Genomic DNA, 25,266 nt, shown 5'->3' with positions numbered 1-25,266 from the left:
GGCACATCATTTTTGGAGAGAATTGGTAGGTTTAGCTCTGTAAACATCTCCTTCGTACACGATTTCCATTCATTTCCTATTAGGGACAAACGATGGCTTGTCCCTACTTAGCAACAGTAGCTAATGTCATGAATATTAATGAGCGGAAGTGACCTGTTGCTTGCGGTATGCCATTTAATCTACTTAATTTACATATTGATATGAGTGTCATTATGAACCTAAATGTGTGTTACAGCTTTACAAATTGTCAAAAGTAAAGGAAGTCAAAAGCTTCAAAAAGCACAATTGCCTTGTTTGATGTCTTTAATGCTGAACAACTTCAAAATGGCGGACGAGACTCCAGCTTCATAAAGTCAAATTAATAAAATGGCAATAAAGATAACATTTGAATCAAATTTTTATGAGTGAAACCAGAAATACACCCAATAACAGTTAAAAATTGATTTTTAAAAACTATTTCATAGTTTTTAACTCATTGCCTTCCATTGACAACGATAAACATTCTATTCATTTAAACTTGGAAGCCAGGCAATGAATGTTAACTTTTCAGGTGCCATTGACGGTGCTAGATGTCCAATCCATTTTGACTGGGAGGGGCGAATGAACGATTGGACGTCTAGCGCTCTCAATGGCAGCCACTGAGTTCAATGACCTCTGCGAACCTCTGGGTTCTTTGATCACTTGTGACCTATAAATGCCTCAAAAAACGGGAAGACTGGCTGTGAATGCCTTGTTTAAGTGCCATTGACGGCATTAGACGTCTAATCTAGATTTGACCCTCCCAGTCAAAATGGATTGGAAGTCTAGCACCGTCAATCGCAGCCAATGAGGTAACACAGACACTATTCTAGTGGAAGATTTTCATAGCAACCCTGTTGGTTCCTCTTTTTTCCCAAGCATTGCCACCTTTTTAAAATAATATATCGATTCTTGGCAGAAGCATATTGATAACCTTCTGGGATACAAAGTATTGCAATACATCACCATTTTGATATACAGTGGTACCTCTACATACCAAGTTAATTCGTTCCAGGAGTTTGTTTGTAAGTCGAAATGGTCGTATGTTGAGCAGGATTTTCCCATAGGAATACAATATAATTCCATTAATTCGTTCCACAGCCCAAAAACCTACACTAAATCCTTAATAAATACTGTTGGTACTATTACAAATGGCAATTACACATAGAAAAACATATAAATTATAAATCAAAATCGTAATAATATAATAATAATAATTCCTGTAATAATGTAACTAACAGGCTTCTAATGTGGCAGACTTTTTTTGCTGTACCTGAACGCACCGCACCCGAGAGCGGTGAGCTTGAGAGTTTCACTTTCATGTTTTCTTGAGAACACCGTCAACTTTGGCGGTCAGGCAGCGTTTTATGTTGAATACGTTGTGAAATAAATGATTAAAAACGTGACGAAGCTGGCGATTTCTTTGGCGATGTTACCACAATTATAATTGTCAGCTTATTAAAGACTGGCGAACAGCGGTCGGAGGAGGACCGTGGAGATGTATTGTTGAGCCAGTTCACATATGCGCACCCCACGCTCATATTTTTCTATAATTTGCATCTTCAATTAGAATATAAGTGTCACCTTTTTCCTAGTTTAACAACCTGTACCAACCTTTTGAAACCTGTGTTGATTTCTCACACAAGAAAATTCGACTTGCGTTCGTCTCCGGTGCTGTCTTGTCGTCGTATTTCGAGCATGTCGTCGGATACAGAAACAAATGACGAATCAAATTTTACGTCGGATGTCGAAAAGATTGTGTGTCGAAGCGATCGTATGTCGAGGTACCACTGTATTGTCACAAAGGGTTACAAAATCCCACCTGGAGAGGGGAGAATAGGATGTTGATTGAGGAAAGGGTGCGTCTCGGGGGACACCGGCCCGGCGGGGTTGGCGCTAAGCTGAGGCGGCGCAGGGGACGAGGAATTCCCCGCGTGGTGGTGGGGAAGATGCAAGAGGGGCTGGCCGAACGACGGCAAGGACTCGAAGCTGTTCTCCAGCATGTGGGAAGACTCCAGGGCGGCGACGGGAGGAGCCATATAGTCCACAGGGGGGGCCTGGTGCTGCTTCATTTGAGGCTGAAAAGATGCCGCCTGGGGGTGATGCGTCGGTTGAGCGGGGGCACCCTGGACGTGAGGATGCGTCTTTTTCCCCTCCTTCACGGATTGGACCTTCTTCTTTTGTGGTTTGATCGTCCCTGAAAGAAGGATGGAATGATGTTAAACTCAATGACGAGTCTGAGTTGTTTTAAAAATGAACTGATTTTACATTGATCACACAGTAACTTTTGACATATTCGTACTTAAGTACCAGAGTTGCTTTGAAGTGCCTATGACACAAAAAAAGCATGTTTATTTCATATTACACGCGCTATTTTATGCTCCAGAATGAAATGGACCGCTTGGATGTGTGTGGAAGAGATCGATATATTTATTCAGATATTTTATATCCCGCGCCATGAAAATGAGTGACCTCCGGCCAGAGTCTGGGTTGAGGGCGAAAGTGACGTCAGCGGTAGAGATTATTTTCACATTACAGCCATTACTATCATATACAGAAGGACCGCGAATTAAGATGATTTTGCGGATTATTTGTTTATTTTTTGCGGCACCCTAGCCTAATGTGCTGCAGGCTTTTGTTGCTACACCAGCAAGAGTGGTGTGAGGCTTTTTGGATTTCCAAAAGATCCTGTTCACCGCGAAGAATGGGCAAAACAAGTCCGACAATCTAGAGACCATTGGATGAGTGAGTTAGCTAATTGTTTTATGTTATGTCAAATACTGGGATCATGGCTAATGTTTTAATAAGGATGTGGCTTGCATTTTGTGGGTGACAATGCTCCCTGTCCATCAAGAAAGCCACTCGGCCGACGACCAGCAACTTGTCGCACACTATGGTCACCTGCCGATAAAGGCGTGCCCGCTTATAGCGGGCCATCCTCGGCTTGGGCCCAGGGAGCCCACGCTCTAGTCTCCGGTTCTCCATTGTGTCGAGATTTCCAGCCCCCTCGGTCCTCTTTACGTGCTTGCCTAGAGAGCGTTATACTCAGCTAGGGCTCGGGCAGCCACGCGCGCCGACGTCAGCCGGTTTGTCCACCGAGAATGCGCCTTTTTCTGCGTTCATTCCCCTATGCGTCCCCAGCGATGAGCACTGCCTGCCTGCCAGGGCCGCAGCAGAACGACAAGCCGAAACTAGCTCTCCGCCGGGGGCTGGCCGATCAGTGAAGACAATCACCCCCGCCGCCGTGTGTGTCACATGAGTCGGGGTAGTTTTGTGTGATTTTTCGTTTTTGACAGGCGAGGAAGAGACTTGGAAGAGCCGCTCGGTTCGGGTTAGCATGTCGCCTAGCTTTCACGCCTCCTGTTTTGTTTACGCTCTTTTCCTCAGTCTCCGAAGCCGGGAAAATAAGTATTTGGTCACCTACAAACAAGCAAGATTTCTGGCTGTCAAAGAGGTCTAACATATTCTATCGAAGTCTAACGAGGCTCCACTCGTTAACTGTATTAATGGCACCTGTTTTAACTCATTATCGGTATAAAAGACACCTGTCCACAACCTCAGTCAGTCACACTCACAACTCCACTACGGCCAAGACCAAAGAGCAGTCGAAGGACACCAGAGACAAAATTATAGACCTGCACCAGGCTGGGAAGACTGAATCTGCAATAGGTAAAATGCTTGGTGGAAAAAAATCAACTGTGGGAGCAATTATTAGAAAATGGAAGACATACCAGACCACTGATAATTTCCCTTGATCTGGGGCTCCATGCAAGATCTCACCCCGTGGCATCAAAATGATAACAAGAATGGTGAGCAAAAATCCCAGAACCACACGGGGTGACCTAGTGAATGACCTACAGAGAGCTGGGACCACAGTAACAAAGGCTACTATCAATAACACAATGTGCCACCAGGGACTCAAATCCTGCACTGCCAGACGTGTCCCCCTGCTGAAGCCAGTACATGTCCAGGCCCGTCTGCGGTTTGCTAGAGAGCATTTGGATGATCGAAAAGAGGACTGGGAGAATGTGTTATGGTCAGATGAAACCAAAATAGAACTTTTTGGTAGATACACAGGTTCTCGTGTTTGGAGGAGAAAGAATACTGAATTTCATCCGAAGAACACCATACCCACTGTGAAGCATGGGGGTGGAAACATCATGCTTTGGGGCTGTTTTTCTGCAAATGGACCAGGATGACTGATCTGTGTAAAGGAAAGAATTAATAGGGCCATGTATCGAGAAATTTTGAGTGAAAAATCTCCTTCCTTGGCTGGGTGTTTTAGCATGACAATGATCCCAAACACACAGCCAGGGCAACAAAGGAGTGGCTTCGTAAGAAGTATTTCAAGGTCCTGGAGTGTCATAGACAGTCTCCAGATCTCAACCCCATAGAAAATCTGTGGAGGGAGTTGAAAGTCCGTGTTGCCCAACGACAGCCCCAAAACATCACTGCTCTAGAGGAGGTCTGCATTGATGAATGGGCCAAAATACCAGCAACAGAGTGTGAAAAGCTTGTGAAGAGTTACAAAAAACGTTTGCCAACAAAGGGTACATAACAAAGTATTGAGATGAACTTTCTGTATTGACCAAACACTTATTTTCAACAATGATTTGCAAATAATTTCTTTAAAAATCAAACAATGTGATTTTCTGTCATGGTTGAGGTTTACCCATGTTGACAATTACAGGCCTCTCTAATATTTTCAAGTGGGAGAACTTGCACAATTAGTGGTTGACTAAATACTTACTTGCCCCACTGTAGTCGAATCGTTTCAAAATATAATTTTAATTCACATAAGACTGCTATTTAAGATTTGTTTTATGGTGTCACATGCACTTTAATAATGAACTTAATGGTGACTGAAAATCAACAGGTAATGACCTGAAATGGCCCAAAATGACCCCTACTGTCAGTGACAGTGAATGAGCTAAAATTTCTTGAACAAAAGGAATTGGATGGAGCAAACTTGACTCACCTGGAGCCTCACTTTCACTATCTGAAGTGGAGCCGCTGCTGTCTGAAGTGGTTTCCAACTTCTTGCTGGAAACCGTGGACTCTGTCGTCTTCTCAGCTACAAAACAATTGCGCGTCAACATCAACGTGAGAAGAGCGGTCGTTGATGACGCGCGTGCAAAGCTGACCTCCACCTTTCTTTTTCTTGCGAAGGCACGTGGATACGTATCGCTCCAGCTCTCGCAGCGTGGAAGGTTTAAGCGTTTCAAAGTCGATCTCGATTTCGTCCGGGTTGGAGTTTTTCAGCGAGGGCTCTCTGGACTGAATGATGTGGACTACTCGGCCCAGTTTGTCACCGGGAAGCTTGTTGATGTCCAGACTTAGTTGCCTTTTCTCTTCGTACGTCATGGGCTTGCACTTTTCCGCCGATGAAGCCGTAATGTCGTCTTCCAGGGTGAGAACAGGCGGAAGGCTGGGTGGTTGGCTGCTTTTCGTTGCCTCTTTTTTACTGGAAAAAAAACCAGATGCGTTTTACACAAACTCAAAGGTCAACTAGCTTAACGATTTCAGAAAAAAAATTCGAATTGTAATTTTACTTCCTGAACTCAAACTTGAGTCCAACATTCGCAAAGTCGTGCCATGAAATGCTGTCATACCATCTGGAAATCATTCTAGGATATTCTATAAAACAATTGATAAACAGAAAAATAAGCTGTTTTCATCCTTCTTAGAGGAGTTCCAGAGAATCGATTTTCGAAAAAAAAAATCCATGAACTCGTTGAATGGGCTTTCTGTGAACAGAAATCCAAATGAACTCACCTGGATTTCTTCTTGGGAAGCTCTTTGTTGTTATTCGTACTGGTCTTGGTCCTTTTCGAAAGCTGGGAAACGGGCGCCGCGTCGTGTATCTCCTCGACGAGGCTGGGCATGCCGATTTTCCTCTTGTGTTTGTCTTTCTTCTTCTCCTTCTTTTCCTTCTCTTTTTTCTTTGGTTTGCTGGCTTGAGGCTGGGAAAGGGCCGCCAGCTGCTCGTGGACAGCTTTCAGCTACACCGAGACAAGGGACCGCCTTCTTATCACGAGCGAGGACCGTGACGTCATTTCACCGAAAGCCAGAATTGGACTATTTGGCACTGACCTGTTCCTGGAGCTCCGCCAAGCGCTGAGCTCGCTCCTCCTCGGAGTCGTCTGTGGACGACTCGGACTCGGAGGAGGAGTCGCTGGAGCTGTCAGAAGAGGAGGCCACGTGAGCCACGGGAGGCTGGGGTTTAACAGGGGCGGGATGGTGAAGCGGAGGAGCCTGGACAGAGGCCACCACCTTAGTCTCGGGCTCGTCGGGCATCTTGGCGAAGCGCATCTCAAATACGTCCTGGAAAATGACAAGAAAACAAGGTATCAGTCAGCAAGTGCGGCAGTGAATGGTCAAGTTTAACTGTCGTTGATGTCAATGGATTGGACCTCTATCACTGAATGAGTTTGAGTAACAACGAGAGCTCTATTCAATATAAATGTTTACAGGTTGCCCCAAAATCAACAGAAAATGACCCAAAATCAATATATTGTATGTTCTAGATGGATTTCCTGACTAATGTGTCGATAATTGTTATATCGCCATATCGTGACACTATCGTTATTGTAATCCTTGTATCGCAAATTGTATCGTATCTTGAGGTAGTCAGAGGTTCCCACCCATACTTTATAGGACTGCCATTGAACTCTGCCATGGACGTAGCCACTAGACATCCGATCCAATTTGACAGTGAGGGGTCAAAAAGGGTTTGACGTCTAGTGCCGTCAATGGCACGACTCAATAGATTACTCAATTACCCAAATAATGGATAGCTGCAGCCCTAAAAAGTAGCACAAAATCTAATTTGACAACAAATTTCTGTTGACCTGTGGTCATGCAAAAACAAATAAATGTATATTGATTCTTTTGCAATCAAATATTGTATAGGGATACAACATTTCAGTATCGATACTTTAATATTTTTGACAACCCTAGTTTGTAGTAGACTTAATCCAAGCTGTGCATTTAAGAAAGAACAACGTTAACTAGGCCTTGTAGCAGGACTGAAAGGGCCCTCGCAGTTTAGGCGCAACTTGGACGTCACGCACGTCAGGGTGGTGGCGGATCGTCCCCCTCTCATCATCTCATGAGAAACTAAGCTGCTCGAAAATCGCCTTGTTTTTTGGGATTATAAATACATTCAAACACCGAGAGAAAAAAAAACTATTGAAGATGGTCCTATAAAAAAGGAGGCGCGACTGACTCTGGGCTGTGCAGATTCAAAACCAAAGTAAATCTTTGATATTCGACCAAGTGTGCCAAATTCCGTGGCTCTATAAACTAACTGCCTTAGTCCCTGAAAAAAATCTACTTCCTTTTGATGGCTAAGAAAGGGTCATCACGGCAACAGAGAAATGTTGACATGGGCCTTAAAATGTAGTATTACAAAAGGTCTTGTAACTACAATGACCAACCTGAAAAGAACTAGATACATAGATGTATAAGTAAAATGAGTGACTTTCTGTTCCCACTAGTTGGCGCTGCAGAGCTGATGCGAATGACCCCTACAGGACCCTTCAGGGTACGACTCTCACCAAGCAATGGAAGTTTGGCGCATATATGTTCTATGTCTGCCAAGTTATGACTGCTCAAAATTTGTGGCGAGACAAAATGGCGATGGTCATTTTCACTTTCTTGTTTGGACCCCTCTGCTTCAACAAGAAAATATTTTCCATCACGCACCTGAACACATGTCTTAAGGCTCTCCTGATGCTGGTTTGAGGTCAATTGTTTTTTTTGCCTTGGAGGAGGAGCCTGTTTAGTAAAAAAGGGCATTTCCTGGTCCCAGCAGGGGACTTCAGGCCTAATTGGTAATATTTCAATGCAGTAGTGTTCAGGCTGGGATACCTTTCATACATGTCAGATATGAAAAACACAACCTTGTACCAGGGAGTTATTAATCCTTTACTGAATTTGGCATGTTGCCAAAAAAATGGCCGCCTTTACACCGTGCCCAGGTCAGGCCCGTGAATGAAAACTCGCCATCTTGATTAACTTAAGATCTCATACGTCTCATGAACAGTCTCACCAATTTTGAGGAGTATCCAACTAATTCTAATGTCTCAATATTCACCCTGCACCTCGATATACATTTCACACTCAATCTAAAATAACCGATTTCCTGTTGGGTTCGGAATATGGGTGCAAGACACTTTTTGGAGCAGTTTTGCACAAGGTATCGACTCCCTGAAATTTCGTCGCTCTACGTTGAAAAAGCCTAATAGGAGAGGCCTTTTTGAAAATTTCAAGGGGGCGCCACTGACCAATTTTGTTACGTTTTTTTTCACAAGGTCGCAAAATTATCGAAATTTGTACCTAGCTGCATATATGTACACATTTTGCGAGTTTGTTAAAGACTCCAAATTGGACATTTTCATTTGCCCTGAACAAAGAAAAAAAAAAAAAAAATCCTTTGCATTACAATAGGGCTCTCGCGCCAGTTGATTATCGGACCCTAACAATTGTAACGAAAACTCCACTGTTATTCTTTATGTCAAGGTACTCCGCAGATTTAAGGAATTTATAGCCAGGTCACAGATCTGTGTTGTCATGCCAAATGGAAGGTTTACCTGCAGCTTGCGTGCCATACCCACCACCTCGTGGTCAGGTGGGTTATACTTATAGCAGTTGGAAAACATTAACCGCACATCGGCGGCAAATTCCTGGGGATCTCTGTATTGCCTGTTCTCCAGTTTTGCCTGTGAAAAACCAGAAAAGAGCTGAGGACATGAACGACTCGGAAACTCTTGAGGCTGCCCCGCAACACACCTTAATGGTGCTTAGGTCCATAGGATGCTTGATGATGTCGTGATAATCGTGCAGGCCTAGCGCAGCCACGTCTACGGGCTTGTAGAAGGGCCAGGCGTACGTGGTGTGTTTCTTGGATAACATCTCCCGAACCAGACTGGAACAGTATCCTAGTTGATCTTGCGGGATGGGGCTGTGGCCGCTACTTGGCCCGCTCAGTCCCAAGCCCATGGCTACTTGATGCTGCGAGTCCGGCGCTTCTTTTTTGATCACTTTGGTGGGGCGGGTGCTCTCCCGCCTGGGCAGCGTCTTCCCCGACTTGGACTCGGCAGGGGAAGACTCGCTGAGCTGGTCGTTCGCCGTAGGGGTTGTAGTGTCTGCTTTCCTTTTCTGGCTCTTTCTTTGCTAGAGGGTAACAACAACAACAACAAAATTTGTCTTTCTGTACAAGCGCTCAGATGGTGGGGATTTTGTCAAAAATTTGATTAAAACCTAACACCTTGTAATGAGTTATCAAATACTCAATCTGAACAAAGGTTATTCTTTTTGACGGCCAAATTGAAGCACTTTTTAAGGACTTTCAAGACAAAATTTACAATTTTCCAGCACAATACAAGTAAATGACCTACAGAGAGCTGGGACCACAGTAACAAAGGCTACTATTAGTAACACAATGCCTCGCCAGGGACTCAAATCCTGCACTGCCAGACGTGTCCCCCTGCTGAAGCCAGTACACGTCCAGCCCCGTCTGCGGTTCGCTAGAGTGCATTTGGATGATCCAGAAGAGGACTGGGAGAATGTGTTATGGTCAGATGAAACCAAAATAGAACTTTTTGGTAGAAGCACAGGTTCTCGTGTTTGGAGGAGAAAGAATACTGAATTGCATCCGAAGAACACCATACCCACTGTGAAGCATGGGGGTGGAAACATCATGCTTTGGGCGGTTTTTCGGCAAAGGGACCAGGATGATCTGTGTAAAGGAAAGAATGAATGGGGCCATGTATCGAGAGATTTTGAGTGAAAATTTCCTTCCATCAGCAAGGGCATTGAAGATGAGACGTGGCTGGGTCTTTCAGCATGACAATGATCCCAAACACACAGCCAGGGCAACAAAGGAGTGGCTTCGTAAGAAGCATTTCAAGGTCCTGGAGTGGCCTAGCCAGTGTCCAGATCTCAACCCCATAGAAAATTGGTGAAGGGAGTTGAAAGTCCATGTTGCCCAACGACAGCCCCAACACATTACTGCACTAGAGGAGATCTGCATGGAGGAATGGGCCAAAATACCAGCAACAGTGTGTGAAAAGCTTGTGGAGAGTTACAGAAAATGTTTGACCGCTCATGTTGCCAACAACGGGTACATAACAAAGTATTGAGGTGAACTTTTGGCCAAATACTTATTTTCCACCATGATTTTCAAATAAATTCTTTAAAAATCAAACAATGTGATTCTCTGTTTTTTTCCCACATTCTGTCTCTCATGGTTGAGGTTTACCCGTGTTACAGGCCTCTCTAATATTTTTAAGTGGGAGAACTAGCACAATTAGTGGCTGAATCATTTCTAAATGTGTTTGTCTTCGTCTAGTTTTGGTTGATGAAAATTAAACAATAATTAAACTGTAAAAAAAAGTCGGAGTTTAGGAAGATGCTCACCGTTATCACTAGCCAAATGCTAATGCTACGAGTTACATTTAGTGTGTGAAGATCACTCGGCACAGATCTTTAAAGCCTAAAGCAACATTGCAAAGTTACGAAAACAAATTTTACTCTGTGTTGCAAAACAGGCAAGCCTGGAGAAAAGAGGACACCAGTGAGTTGTGGGTGGGGGAGTGCAGCACGTCACATATCACACAACCAGACACTGCATAAAAATGTCACACATCGTGCACATGTGACGGAAACCACAGCGCATTTTCGTCTTGTTCTCGGCAGACAAAAACTGGCATTCGTTTTTTTATGTTTTAGTCTCCCAAGACACGTTTTTAGCTTGTTATAGTCTCGTCATTGTCATGAAAAAATTGTTCGTCGACGAAATGTTTTCAGTTTGGTCATCGTTCACGAAAACAACACTGATTCTCACAAGTAGGCAAACATCTTCCGAAAGGCTCCTGAAATTTAGTTTGAAAGGTGCCGATTCTGAACCCCCTCTGGTTCGATAAAGTTGTTTCAGTGAAAAGGACCGAAACCACATTTTTAAGTCACATTTCGGCCACCAAATTTTCTGTGCGTCACAGAATTGTCTAATAATCAAGGTCTAGTGTGTCTAACCTCTGTTCTTATTTATTCTGCGCATTTTAACCTCTCTGTCGAAAGACATTAAATCAAGTTAATGATTCCTCTATGTCAATCACTCCACTCACTTTGGTCATGGTGATAGGGTTTTGCAGCATGGGGGCAGTGCTCTGAATCGACGTTGGGGGAAGGGAGGTCTGAGCAGGGGGAGGCACGGAGGTCATCATGGGAACTTGAAGAGTGCAATCCAATTGGCCCAACGAGTAGGGCGCTCCGAGGTGGCCCGGTATCGTCGGGGGAACGTGGGACGGGAGGGCCTGCATTAAAGGCTGAGGAGGTAGTGAAGGCGGGCCCTGCGCCAGTCCTCTGGTCTGAGGCGTCGCCGAGAGGTTCGACAAGCCCCGCGTTTGAGGAGTCGTGGACGAAGGGTCGATTATAGCCCCCGGTTTCAAGTTGAGGCCTGGATATAGAACTCGTGTCAGACAGGAAAGTGACATGACAACACAGTATTAAGACGCGGATTTATAAACGCATACCAGCGTCTCGCCGACCTCGGCCCCGGCCCTTCCCTGTCATGACGGCAATCTCAATTTCTTCCTGAGGCATGTCGCCGACCTTTTGGAGGAAAGCCTTCTCTAGCGCTTTAGCCATTAAGACTATGTCATCTGAAGGCTGCAATGACAGACAAACAGCAACATGAAGACCAATCGGTTTCTGTTCGCATACCACTCTCCACTTGATTAGCAGAACTGTAATACCTTATTGTACATGTAGCAGTTGGTAAACATCTTGTTGAAGTCTTGGATACATTCTTGGGCATTCCAGTAGTAGCTGTTTTCAAGCCTTTTCTTGATTGTTCCCATGTCCATAGGAGTTTTTATTATCGTGTAGTAGTCCTGCAAAAGGAATCATTATACATACATTACACATATACATTATATATAGACACATGTTGATGAGAAGTTGAGAACGCTAGCTTAGCAATTTTTCCGTGGACGATTGTCTTTCGGTTATGTCACCAAGACAAGCAGAAGCAAATGACACATCTGTGACTAATCGTGTAAGAGGCCTTATGACATCACTGCAGAAAACTCATCAAAAGGGTTTTCGTAAGCTTAAGAGAAATGACCAATTTGGCTACTTTTAACATCCTTGCCTTTTTCTGTAACTATTTCATAAATGGGGAAAAAAAAACAACAACAAAAATCATTCCAAAATATTTGAGAGCTTTGACATCATCTCAAAGTAGACAAACTCAAATAGGTGAGTTTTAGGAGTGAAGAGCTCGAAAAATTCTATTTAGGGCTGTCGCGATAACAAATTTTAGTAGGCAATATATTGACTCATAAATTATTGCCGATATGCAATATTATTGTCAGTTTTTTAACCAATTCAACCATGACTGCAGTGACAAAACATCCTAATAAATCACCTATTGAAATGCAATACATTTTTATTCTTAAATAAAACACAAACTGTATTAAAAACTATACAATATAAAAAAATAAGCACACACACAATCAGTGTTGTTAAGCTTACTTTAAAAAAGTAATTGGTTAAAGTTACAAATTGCTTCTCCCAAAAAGTAATTGAGTTAGTAACTCAGTTACCTCAATGTATGAGTAATTAGTTACTCGGCTATGTAACTGATGTTACCTTTCATGTTCTACACATTATTACATGCCATTCTATAACGTCTTTCACATCAAATATGTTTATATTAATTGACTCATTAATATTTTAATATTCATTCCCCAAAAAAACATAGGTCACACTTTTTATATTTTTTAAAATTTCACCTATATAGGAGTGTAATGGTATACAAACTTTAACATCAAATGATGGGAGAATTTTTTTTTATTCAAAGCATTTATTAACAAGACTTTTCGCCAAAAAGCTCCTTTTACACCAGGCGGCCGCTAGCCTAATTCGCTAACATAGTAGCATTGTATTTCGTCAATATACGTAAAATAAACGCTAACTGCACGGTTTCCTTGCTTTTAACCAAGAATCAAGACTGTTTTACGTCCATATCTATGAAGAATTCTTGGATTTAAGCATTTATTCACAAGAATTTCAACGTAAAAAGCTCTTTGTTGTGGTAAGGCGGTGCCACAGTGACTTAAAGACTAGCAGCACATTCGACATGTACTTCGTCAATATACGTAAAATAAATGCTAACTGCCAGTTTTTTAGTTTTTTTTTAACCAAGAATCTAGACTGTTTTACGTCCATATCCATAAAGAATTCAGGGATTTAAGCATTTATTCACAATAATTTTCAACATAAAAAGCTCTTTGTTTGGGTTTCCACTTGGTCAGCTTTGACGGAGATAGGCCCCCTATTAATTGGCCCCGCGCCCAGTTAATATATTACAAAGTCTATGGTAAAGAATACAAATTAGGTGGGGAAACCTAATGGCATTTTTGTTGTCAATTAGAGCCCATTAAAAGTGTTCATCCAAAACGACTGTCAATTTGTCCTGGAAAGTGTGCAAATTTGAAGCCAAATTTATTATTATTTATTTGATCATATTAACATTGACAATCAGACTTTTCCTAATGGGTGTCACTTTAAATCTATTCTCAGTCTAGAATCTGAAGTATGTAAGATTACCTCCAATCTGAACATAAAGTGCTTTTATTTTGAAATGTTCACCGGAAGTATGTTAGCTAAGATGCTAACCGTAAGCTTTACACTCAGTAAAAAAAAGTAGTAATAAAAACTAGAGCTGGGAATCTTTGGGCACCTAACGATTCGATTACGATTCAGAGGCTCCGATTCGATTATAAAACGATTATTGATGCACCCCCCTCCTTTTTTTTTTTTTTTTTTTTTTTTTTTTTAATGTTTTGTACATTAGTTCCAAAATTGTTCAAAAATCCTCAAAGGCTAAACCAAACTACTATTTCAGTGTCAAGTTAACATATAACAGTAAACAAATGTACAAAAATAAAAGTACATAAAAAACTCCAGTCCCCATTTTGAATCAGCAGCTTTAAACTACATTCAATTAATTTAATGTTGTGAATCAACTGTTACAGTTGTTAAAATTGCTCCCGTTATTCCATAATTTCCCTTCTGTCTACTTTTGTCAAAGTTTTAAAACTATTTCATTGATTCTGCCGATTTAGGAGTATTTTAGATAAAGAGTTAATTAAGTTCGCTACAACAGAGCCTCCTAGAGAGGTCTACTGCTTTAAGATGGTGGCTGTTTATTTATGCCTGAAAGTGTCATTTCACATCTCTGTTCAATAATACATCTTCTAACACCGACGTAGTCTGTCATTTTGCATCTAGTTCTACATATATATGATATCTACTGTAGCCGTATGTTTGTAGCAACTAGTTACTGGGTGTTGTTTGTAGCGGCTGTCGGCCGCAGTCAGGTATGATTGTTTTTTTTTTTATCTAGCAGCATGAGTTGAACATGATATTTACTCTCGGTCCGTTCCTCATTACGTCCCAAAGACCGCGCTGACTGTGTTTTACTTCCGCTTTACCTGGTATAATTCAATAATCGGAATTTGGATATTTGTGAATCGTTCTCGAATCTTCCACGGCCGAATCGCGAATAATCTAAGAATCGGACATTTCGCACGCCTCTAATAAAAACAGTCATAGATTTTTGTCTTTTGTTTGCATCGTTTGCAAATGCTGCAATGCAGCGACTTTTCACGTTTGAAGTGTCACTTTTTAACCGCAATTTTGCATTGTGGTGAAGACTGCCAATGTTTTAAAGCAGACTAAAATGGTTAGTACATTGTCATTGACGTTTTACAGTGTTTAATATACGTTGATGCGTTTCCTTATTTTGTATGTCTGAACTCTGAATTTTAATTGTACAGAATGTTGATGGGCAATAAACTGTGAAAGGAACTGAAGTCTCATATGCAATTAACACGTACATGTGCCAAGTGCACGCAACACATCCACGCACGCGCCGATAAATCACAGCCGGGAAAATTCCCGCCCTCATTTTTATTTACCGTGCGATCTTAATTCTATTATTTAAAAAAAAAAAAAAAAAAAAACTTACAGGAAGATTGAGTTTGACGGAATCCACTGGTGAATGGAAGGGCCAGGCAAACTGGTGCTTCCACAGGGACTTGACCACCACCTTGAGTAGGTACTGCAGCTGATTGGTCTGGCGCTTGGGCCTGTCAAGGTTGATGTATTCCGGGGGCGGGGGGTTACCGACGATCTGGGGCTGCCCCTGGCCGCCGCCGCTGCTGCCCGACATCTGCGCTGCGTCCAAGCCGTCCCCCATTCTGACAGGGTTGGGCATGGGCTCTGGCCCCAGTGCGGGGGCAGGGGGAGCGCTGTTGGCAGTGCACCAGTTCAATCTTGGCCCCGGCACAGACTCCACTGACAGAGCACCACTGATCCCATTGCACTCGTCGCTGGACTCTCTGGGGAGGAGAAAAGAGGCCAGACCGTCAATTTCAATATTTGATATTTTTTCAGTATACCACATCTTGCCAAAAAGCTAAACGGTTTATCAGCAAACAAACATATGAGGCATGAACTCAAATACGATACGATTTGCGATACAAGACTCACGATAACGATGCTCTGACGATACAACAATTATTGATATATGGGTCAGGAAATCATTCTAGGATATTCTACAAAACAACAGATAAACAGAAAAACAAGCCGTTTTCATCATTCTGATGTGAATTGGAATGAGTTTGTCACGAGTAGATGTCCAATCCATTTGAAGTGGGAGGGATGACAGCGAATGAACGAATGTCTCACTTCAAATGGATTGGACGTCTATAGCGGTCAGCGGCAGCCATTGCCGGGCATTGAGTTCATTTTGGGGCATGTCACGTCATTTCCTGTTGATTTTCGGTCACTTGCGTTTCCATTTGGGGAAATTACAGGAGACTTCTGTTCATTTGGGGGCATTTACAGGTCACTTCCTGTTGATTTTGGGTTACTGAAAAGGCAGTGACTCCAATAAGTCCCCAAATGAATAGGAAGTGACTCAAAATCATCAAGAAGTAACCTGTAAATGCCCTAAAATGAACAGGGCGTGACCAGTAAATGCCCGCAAGAAAGCCCCACCGCATCACTGACCCACCCCCCCATACTTCTCACACAAAAATACACACGGTCCCAGGCTTCAACTGGGACCGTGTGCTTTGGTCAGATGAGACCAAGATTGAGCTTTCTGGCAACAAACACTAAGTGGGTCTGGCATGCCACGAAAGATGTGCATGCTGAAAAGCACCTCATACCCACTGTGAAGTATGGGGGTGGGTCAGTGATGTGGTGGGACTGTTTCGCTTCCAAAGGCCCTGGGAACCTTGTTAGGGTGCATGGCATCATGAATGCTTTGAAATACCAGGACATTTTAAATCAAAATCTGTTGCCCTCTGCCCGAGAGCTGAAGATGGGGTCGTCACTGGGTATTTCAGCAAGACAATGACCCTAAACATATGGCCAAATCTACACAGAAATGGTTCACCAGACACAAAATCAAGCTCCTCTCATGGCCATCTCAGTCCCCAAACCTTGTTTTGTTGGCAAAAGGGGGTTGTACAAAGTATTAACACCAGGGGTGCTAATAATTGTGACACATATTATTTGATGTCAAATAATTTTTTCTTTATGTGGGATTTTTTCCCCACTGAATGAATGCACTTGTATTGAAGGTTGGATTTTTCTCTTTTTTTCCCATTAAGGTCCCATATTATTTGAATAAAAAGAAAAATTATTAGAAGCTAAAAAAAATATCTTTTTCAGGGGTGCCAATAATTATGGAGGGCACTGTATGTGTCGAATCGATCATCGTTAAACATGCATAAGTGTGCTGTGGCAACTCATCGTGCAAGTGAGATGCTGTTTTCAGCAGCGTGAGCATCAAAACGTGAGTGGATTTGAGTGGACTGACTCATTGAACCATTTAATAAAGACAAGCATTTTTCTACGTTATTCTTGTTTAAAAATAATTCACATTATAAAGGCTGCACGGTGGGACAGTAACGTTTGGAACTTTTGGTCCCAAAAAACCCCCCCAAACATACTGTATTTTCAGTATCGGATTGGGACTCTGTATCGGCAGAAATTAGGTGACTCGGACTCGGGTGCAAAAATATGCGATCGGGACATCCCTATTATTAACTGCATGTAAACGTAGCCACTCAAGTTTTCCACTACTTGATAAAAACAATTTCACAACAATTAGCTTTACTGTCTTGAAGGTTAAAACAACTTAAATAACATTTGTGAAACGTGGAGTGACGCATACGAAAATATCGCAGCAAAGATATAGCATAACCATCACTGCAAGAAAGCTTGAAGCTCAAACACTGACTGCATTGTCTCGTGAGTAATCCCGTTCTTGATGAGTCACTTAATGGGAACAGGGAAGCAGTTTGTGTAAACACATGATCACCGCCTTCAGTATCCTCGGGGCATTTAAAACCAGAGAAAAATCTGACTAACTTGAGGTCACACGCGCTAGCAATACGTAATAACGCCTGCGTGTCTCAACAGGTACAAGTTTTTAATGATGTCAGGATAATCCCATCATTGCATTAAATGCTCTTGGAGAAGCAGTGTCACTGTATTATGCCTAATAGGGGTGTGACAATATATCCAAAAGGTGATACATAGCGATACTTTGTAGCCCAAAAGGTTATTGATATGCGAATGCCAAGAATCGATATACAGTTTCTAAAAGGTGTCACTGCTTAAAATAAAAAAGGAACCAAGAGTTTGCGACCAAAATCTTCCATTAGAATAGTGTCTACGTTATCTCACTGGCTGCCATTGAGGGTGCTAGACATCCAATTCATTTCGACTGAATTGGATGTCTACGGCTGTCAATGGCACTGAAATAGGGCATTTCCAGGTTACTTCCTGTTGATTGTGAATCATTTTCTATTCATTTGAGGACATTCTCGGGTCACTTCCTGTTCAGTAACCCAAAAACAACAGGAAGTGTCCGAAAATCAAGAGGAAATTACCTATGTTAACCCTTAAAAGTTGTGGGACGCGCACGTCATCTTTGAAGCTTCGCCACGTTGCAACTACGTCACCCACATGCCGGTGGTTTGGCTCATTTGAAAGTGTGGAAGCTGAGGTCCACTGTCGTTTTTACTTGAAGTTAATCGACCAAGCAAAACGGGAAATAATGTCATTTGAGTTTTATATATTTTTTGCCCTCATTAATAAACATTAAAACACTGCACGGACCACGTGTTTATTGCCACATTTCCATTATTTCTTGTCCTTTTTCAAAACCGAAAGCACCACGAAAAACTATGCTTCCAAGGAGCCATTGTGAGGTCACGAAGGACGGACGTAATGTGATCATTTTTAATAAATTGTCAAGCGAGGTGCCACCTAAAGAGAGGGAAGTGAGGTAGCGAGCGACAGCTGGTTGGATTGAGTGATCAACTTTGAAATGTGCCGAATGAATCGAAAACTAAATTTAGAGCAAGCTAATGCATTATTTCGTCAACTCGAGAAGGGGATGGACCAGATTTGTGTTGTTTTCTTCGGCCCAACAACTTTTTTTCTCGTAGCAATAGTACGACTTGCATCTCGTAGTCTTTTTTCCTTTTATTTGGCCCTAATACGTACTACATTACCACAACAATAATAGTCCTTCTGTTAACGGACCGATTTCACTGAGTAGTGGTAAATTGTAATAGTCGTGTAAAGAGTTTTACTAGTTTCGGTGAAAAGGTGAATAGTGTTTTTTGTTGTTCGTGAACTACATTTCCACACAGGAACACACATTGAGGTACCATTTAGCTTAGCAACGAGAGGTATGAGTCATTTTTCGAGTGTCCCAGAGCTTGCGAAACTTGAAAAAAAGCACATTTATCAAGGTTTCGTCAGCCGTGATTGTGTCTACCTGTTCACCGAAACAGCCTGATAGCACAGATATAAATGCGCCTAACCCTCTACTATTGGATGCGTTGTTGATGTTAGCGCGGCGGCGCTCTGATAATAAAGCAAGACTCTATTTCGGCCTCGCCCATCGGCGCAAATTCATTAAAACTTGCTGTCTAAGCCGGCTGTCCACCGCTCACTTTAGCCGAAAAGTCCGATCCAAGATACTGTAATGCCTCTAGGCATGTGCCGGTATGAGATTTTGACGGTACGATAACCGTGAGCAAAACTACCGCGGTTTCACGGTATCACGGTATTGCAATTATAGCTACAAAATGTGTTATTTTGAGATGTATGGGTTAAAAAAAAAAAACTTTTTTCCATTGAACAGGATTTTTTTTTTCTTTTTTTCAGAACATAGTTGCAAATTGGAACATGAATATATTGTTAAAATGAATAATCAATAACAAATATTTTAAATAAAATTAAAATATAACTTATAGACTATACCCACAGCCACACCTCAAGTTGCTCAAGATTAGAGCAAGAACAAAATTATTTCTATAAAAAAGTAAAAACACTTCTGAATAAAATTTTTAAAAATTTATACTGCATCACTTTTTTTTTTTTGAGGGTGGAAAAGCTCAAGTGAAGTTTTGCCAATTTCAGCCACTGTGTCAAATCTAGTCTACATGATGTCATGCCTTTGTGTTAAAAAGAACAAAGAGTTCATAAGTTAATAAGTTAGTTAAAAATGTACAAGTTAGTTAAAAATGTAAAAGTTGGTTCAAATGTAAATATTGCTGTGGAAAGGTTTCATCTAAAAAAAAAAAAAAAAAAAACATTCGGAGTGAGACCTCTCGAGCTAACGAACGTGGATTTGTGCTTAGGGCAAGATCATCTTTCGCAATTAACGATCTTTGATGCTATCCTTCCCCCCCCCCCCTTCATTGAAGCGAATCAAGCTTGTTTTCTCACTTTGCAGCTGTAACACTCGACGAAGTTGCTCTCCCAGCTAAGTCTAGGCTAACATTCATCTTTGTAAGCTTTTAGTTAGTGTGTATATCGAATTTGAAAGGAAAATGTGTGTTTTGTTTTTGGTGAACTTTTCCATGATGCTAATCTGTTGAAGCTACTCACACATGAAAAAATACAATTGTACAACGTTTTAAATGTTTTCATTTTGTATATTACACTTACCACGATTTGAGAGCTGATAGCGTCACTTTCACACACAACAACAAACGGGAGGGGGTGAGCGCTGCCGCGCCATGCCACTTCTAGCTGCATTTTTGACACATGAAAAATAGCGAATCCCGTACTACGGTCTGACGGAAAATTTTAGTGGTTTTGAAACCGCGACGTTTTCACACCTCGGTAAACCGTGAAACCGGTAACCGGCACATGCCTAAATGCCTCCCATGGATGGGGAGGAAGACGGCGAGAAGTCGGTATTGGCTTAACCACTTTATTGTGGGTACGTCACAGCTCCCCAGTCCGATCGTCTCTTAAGGGGGCCGCAAATAGTTACAGACATCACAATACACAAGGAATAGGTTGCCGCTGCACCCTTCATACTAGGCTGCCGCTAGTTTAAAACGGCCTTCAAAAAAAAAAAAAAAAAAAAAAAAAAAAAAAAAAAAAAAAACGGCTCATTTGAAAGGCGTGTGGCGGCTTTAATTCTGGTGTGGCGGTGCGCCAAAATCTTTTATGTCTAGGGGAAACCATGCTGTTGGTCTACTGTATATAACATGTTTTGACCATAGTATGTGTAATGGCCAAAAACGCTTAAGACCATACCTGCTGTTTGTGTTGAATTATCAAAAATAAAACCATTCATTCTTATTTTTTCTGTTGAATGTTTATCCTAACAAGAGTAATAAACATTATCCAGCTTCAAAACGGTTCGTCGAGCATGTTTGGTTGTCAATAGGACATCCATGTTTCACTTTTTTTTTTTTTTTGGGGGGGGGGGGGGGGGGGGGGGGGGGCTTTCAACTCTATTTGGCTCCAAAATGCTGATTATAATTGGTCAGTGAAGAAAACAACAGTTTGGACATGAAGGTTATGGTGTCCTGAATAATGGGACCCAACCAGGCCACTTTTTTCTTTGACTATAAGGGCAACATCAAAGGCATGCAAAATCGGAAAAAAAAAGGCCCAGACCTTAAATGTTCCATGTTAATTATCATGTTAGATCACTTGCTGCCATTGACAGCGCTAGACATTCTTGTGGTCATTTCCAGGTTACTTCCTGTTGATTTTTTGGCATTTACAGGTTACCTCCTGTTGATTTTGAGTCACTTCCGACACATTGCCGGACATTCTTGAGTCACTTTCTTTTCAGTAACCTAAAATTATCTGGAAGTGAGTCACTTCCTATACATTTGAGGACATTCTTGAGTCATCTTTTCAGTAACCCAAAATGAACAGGAAGTAACCTGTAAATGCTCCCAAATCAATGGGAAATGACATAAATCAACAGAAAATGATATGAAATGCCCCTAAATGAACTCGCTGCCTGGCATTGGCTGCCACTGACGACAATAGATGTCCAATCCATTTGACGTCAAATGGATTGGACGTTTACCAGTGATAAACTCATTCCTATTCACAGCAGAAGGATTAAAATTGTTTGTCTCTCTGTTTATTACTTGTAAAACATCATAAAATGATTTCCTGACCCACGTATTGATAATGGTTGTATCGTTATCGTGAGCCTTTTATCCAAAATCGTAGCCGTATCGCACCCCTAGTGTCTAAACTCTTTCATAATGCCAATTGCATATTTGTGGATGACAAAAATGTGGCTCACCAGACATGTTTGGCCTGAAATGACACTACATGGTTCAAGTAAAATGAAGCAGATGTAAGTATAAGCAGAAAGATGACATTACATTTTCATGCACAGATACACAACTACCTAGACAACATAACAGCGGTAAATCAAAACTCCCAAAGGCGCAAAGCCCATTAATATGAAAAGAGATAAATCACATAGAAACAAATGTAGTAATGCGGAGCTCGCAAGAATTTATTTTAAACACGTGGAGGGAAAAGTCACACCAGGTCAAAGTATACATTATATCGGGTGTCAAACTTTTGACTTTGTGTTTGTTGCAGGCCACATCGTACTTTTTTTAATTAAAAAATATAAGCCTACAATATTTGTTTTTCTGCTTTTCAATAAATCAATATGTGCTTTTTATTTTTATTTTTCAATTAAAAACACAAAGGAAAAAAGTCCTCAATCTTTCCTTCAGGACTACAGAAATTTTATTTAAATTTTCAGTTTGGCACAAACAACAACATGAAGTCAAGGTACATAATCGATTTACATTACTGGTCACAGTTTTGACCCTTGTGCATCGACTAATGCTAATAGCCACCATTTTTACATACAAGTGAGTTATCATAATAATACTCCAGCGATAGTCTGTATACGAAACTACTAATCATCACAGTGTGATTCCTCTGAAAATATTACAAACACAGCTCTTGTACCTCCAGCAAGCAATGAACAAACTTCTAAATCGGACGTATCCTGGTGGGATTGGATGACTGGACAAATGCAGTGCAAGTGTGTAAACAACTGTGTAGGCCAGAGGGCGAAGGGCAAGGTGAGTGCTGCTATGCACCATGCCATATTACAAATCCAGGTGTTCCTCAGCGGCTTTGTCTAGTACTTTCAAATGTATTTGAAGCAAGGGCGTAGGTTTGCATAGGGATGGTAGGGACATAACACAACAGACTTTTCCGGAAGCTCAAAGCTTTAAAGCAACCTTTTTTGCATTATATGTTGAGTTCAGTTATATAGGTAATTTAGATAGTCTCCCCATAAGTTGTAAGGATAGAATAGACCCTACAATTATTAAGGGAATTGTTTTCATTATGTTCGGACTTATTTATCCCTTTCCACTTGCTGAATGTGCCAGTCCATATTTCCCCTCAAACACACATTTGACTGGCTGAAGACCTTCCCCCTGCCACACACAAACACTCAGACAGCCCCGACAGATTCATGTCAACAACATGCCGTTTCATCCGCCCCCTTCGAAGAGGATGATTAAGTTTATTTCAGCCAGCATTCGCCACTCTAAGTAATGTAAAAAGACGTCAATGTTGTAAAGGTGGGGGGAAACACCACTAATTTTGCTACTGAAAGTTTGACCTGCATCATAGTTAGCATATTAAACTTGCTAACCTGCAAAACTACTGTGGTCAGGCCAGCCTCCAGATTTTTCTTTCCCAAACCAATTGTATATTACAACACTTACAGTGTATCACAAAAGTGAGTATACCCCTCTCATTTCTGAAGATATTTGAATGTATCTTTTCATGGGACCACAATGACAAAATGACACTTTGACACGATGAAAAGCAGTCTGTTAATTTATTTTCCCCTCAAAATAACTCAAAATATAGCCAGTAATATCTAAACTAAGCTTGAGAACGATAAAACGATACGACCGGATATCCGGTTTTACAGGTGAGAGATATAGCTGTATCGATAGTAAACTTAACATTCGACAGTAATTAACCATTAAATATTCAATGAACCGATGGTAGAGATAGAATTCGGCTATCGCGAGCACAAGAATCGGCTCCAATGCCTAGTTCAATGCATTGCTTAATATGATAATAACTTAGTTTTTACTTCACATGCTGTGCTTGTGTCATTCACCACACAGCGCTTTAGATCGAGACGGCACGCATGATATAATATGGACAAGCACTACTCAGAGTCGTGGTTGCCTCAACTTCCAATGCATTTCGGCAGAACCGCTACTAGTCGGCGTCATTACCCGATCGTCACGGGCGTGTCATAATAATGCGAGAGCTAACAAAACCACTGTAACGCATGCTCCGTAGCATTTTCTTCACAGCCCAAAACGAAACTAGTAGTGGCAACGAAGCAACATGCTAAAACAATGGACAGTGTGATCACCGACGCCAGCGACGTGCAGCGATTGATTTTCAATGCACCCAGGAAAACAAAAGTCGGACTTTGAAGTGATGAAGGGAGCCAGATCTGTTCGCATGGGACAGAGCTTGTGTGAAGTGTGGAGCGGTACAGAGATCGTGAGTTTTTAACCCTGAAAAATAACCCACTACAATGGTGGAAAAGGCGGCATATTGTTTCCGCGAAACGCAGTCTACTTAAACATGAACATGTTGGATTAGTTGATCTTCCTCAAGAAAAATCTGCCCTTCAAAAAAGATATGGACAGTGATGAGGAATAAAAAATGAGGAAACACAGGCATGAGTGAATGACTTTGCTGTGTATTAGGATAAAGTAATGATTATTGACCTGTCTGTCTAAAATGCCATGTTTTTATTCCCCCAATTATACCAGTCGTAAAGCATAATTTATTATTTATTTATGATAACACTAGCAGGTTTAATTCTTTTTTTTTTTTCCTAGAGGTGCTGCATATAATTAACATTTTTTGTTTGTAAGATGTTTACGTTGAAAGTTTGCACTTAAATTACTTACCTCTTGTGTTAAAAACACCAGGAAATGCAGTAATTGAATTACTGCACTTTATTGTTGTCTGTCACTGGAGTTTTATTTTATTATCAATCCCATCCAATGACAGTCATATAGTAAGCCAAAACATAACATTGGTATGAAATTTTGTTGTCTAACTTTGCTATATTAGAAATGTGGTCTTTTTATATGTTTACAATACTGTACAAACACACACAACAAATATTTACTCTCGTATCGTTTTCACTCTATCGAACCATATTGTTCTTACACTGTATCGAATCGCTCGGCCTTAAAAATGTATCTTTTTTAATCGAATCGTAACGTGTATCTAGATACATATTGAATCGGCTTCATGCCAGAGATTCCCAACCCTAATCTAAACCCCTGGCAACGAAAGTGAGTACACCCCTTTGAAAAAACGTACATCCCTAAATGTCCAAATTGAGTACTGCTTGTCATTTCCCCTTCAAAATTTCATGTTACTCGGTACAGGGGTGCTGTCAGCATTGCTGCAGAGATTGAAGAAGTGGGGGGTCAGCCTGTTAGTGCTCAGACCATACGCCGCACTCTACATCAAATTGGTGTGCATGGCTGTCACCCCAGGAGGAAGCCTCTTCTTAAACCGGTACACAAGAAACTCACTTTTGTTGCCAGGGGTTTAGATGATAATGGCTATATTTTGAGTTATTTTGAGGTGAAAATAAACTAACTCTATTATACAGGCTGTGCACAGACTACTTTTCATTGTGTTAAAGTGTCATTTTGTCAGTGTTGTCCAATGAAAAGGTATACTTAAATATCCGCAGAAATGCGAGGGGTGTACTCACTTGTACACTGAAGTTTGAGTCTAGGGGTGCTCCAGTGTCCCCCAGAGGTGGACCAATTCTAGTATAGCTCC

At 41.5% G+C, this 25,266-nt stretch overlaps 1 protein-coding gene across 4 annotated transcripts in view; it reads right to left on the bottom strand.

Moving 5' to 3' along the window:
- Positions 1–25,266, bottom strand: part of brd4 (bromodomain containing 4) — an 88,405-nt gene that overhangs the window by 33,904 nt on the left and 29,235 nt on the right. For 3 of the 4 annotated variants that reach the window (XR_009060893.1, XM_057817635.1, XM_057817633.1), the window contains exons 2-12: positions 15,059–15,431; positions 11,778–11,915; positions 11,556–11,691; positions 11,148–11,479; positions 8,812–9,195; positions 8,613–8,741; positions 6,112–6,342; positions 5,794–6,020; positions 5,163–5,482; positions 4,997–5,092; positions 1,841–2,215 (exon numbers count right to left, since the gene is read on the bottom strand). Coding sequence is in view for 3 of the 4 variants with exons in the window: in XM_057817633.1 (XP_057673616.1) it covers positions 1,841–2,215; positions 4,997–5,092; positions 5,163–5,482; positions 5,794–6,020; positions 6,112–6,342; positions 8,613–8,741; positions 8,812–9,195; positions 11,148–11,479; positions 11,556–11,691; positions 11,778–11,915; positions 15,059–15,431 (2,741 nt within the window). In the remaining variant the exon portion in view is untranslated. The remainder of the gene's footprint in view (positions 1–1,840; positions 2,216–4,996; positions 5,093–5,162; positions 5,483–5,793; positions 6,021–6,111; positions 6,343–8,612; positions 8,742–8,811; positions 9,196–11,147; positions 11,480–11,555; positions 11,692–11,777; positions 11,916–15,058; positions 15,432–25,266) is intronic. The other variant, XM_057817634.1, reaches the window with a different exon arrangement.

This window comes from Corythoichthys intestinalis, chromosome 16, assembly GCF_030265065.1.
Source record: "Corythoichthys intestinalis isolate RoL2023-P3 chromosome 16, ASM3026506v1, whole genome shotgun sequence".
NCBI lineage: Eukaryota > Metazoa > Chordata > Actinopteri > Syngnathiformes > Syngnathidae > Corythoichthys > Corythoichthys intestinalis.
This window is presented reverse-complemented; position numbering and strand designations above follow the sequence as displayed.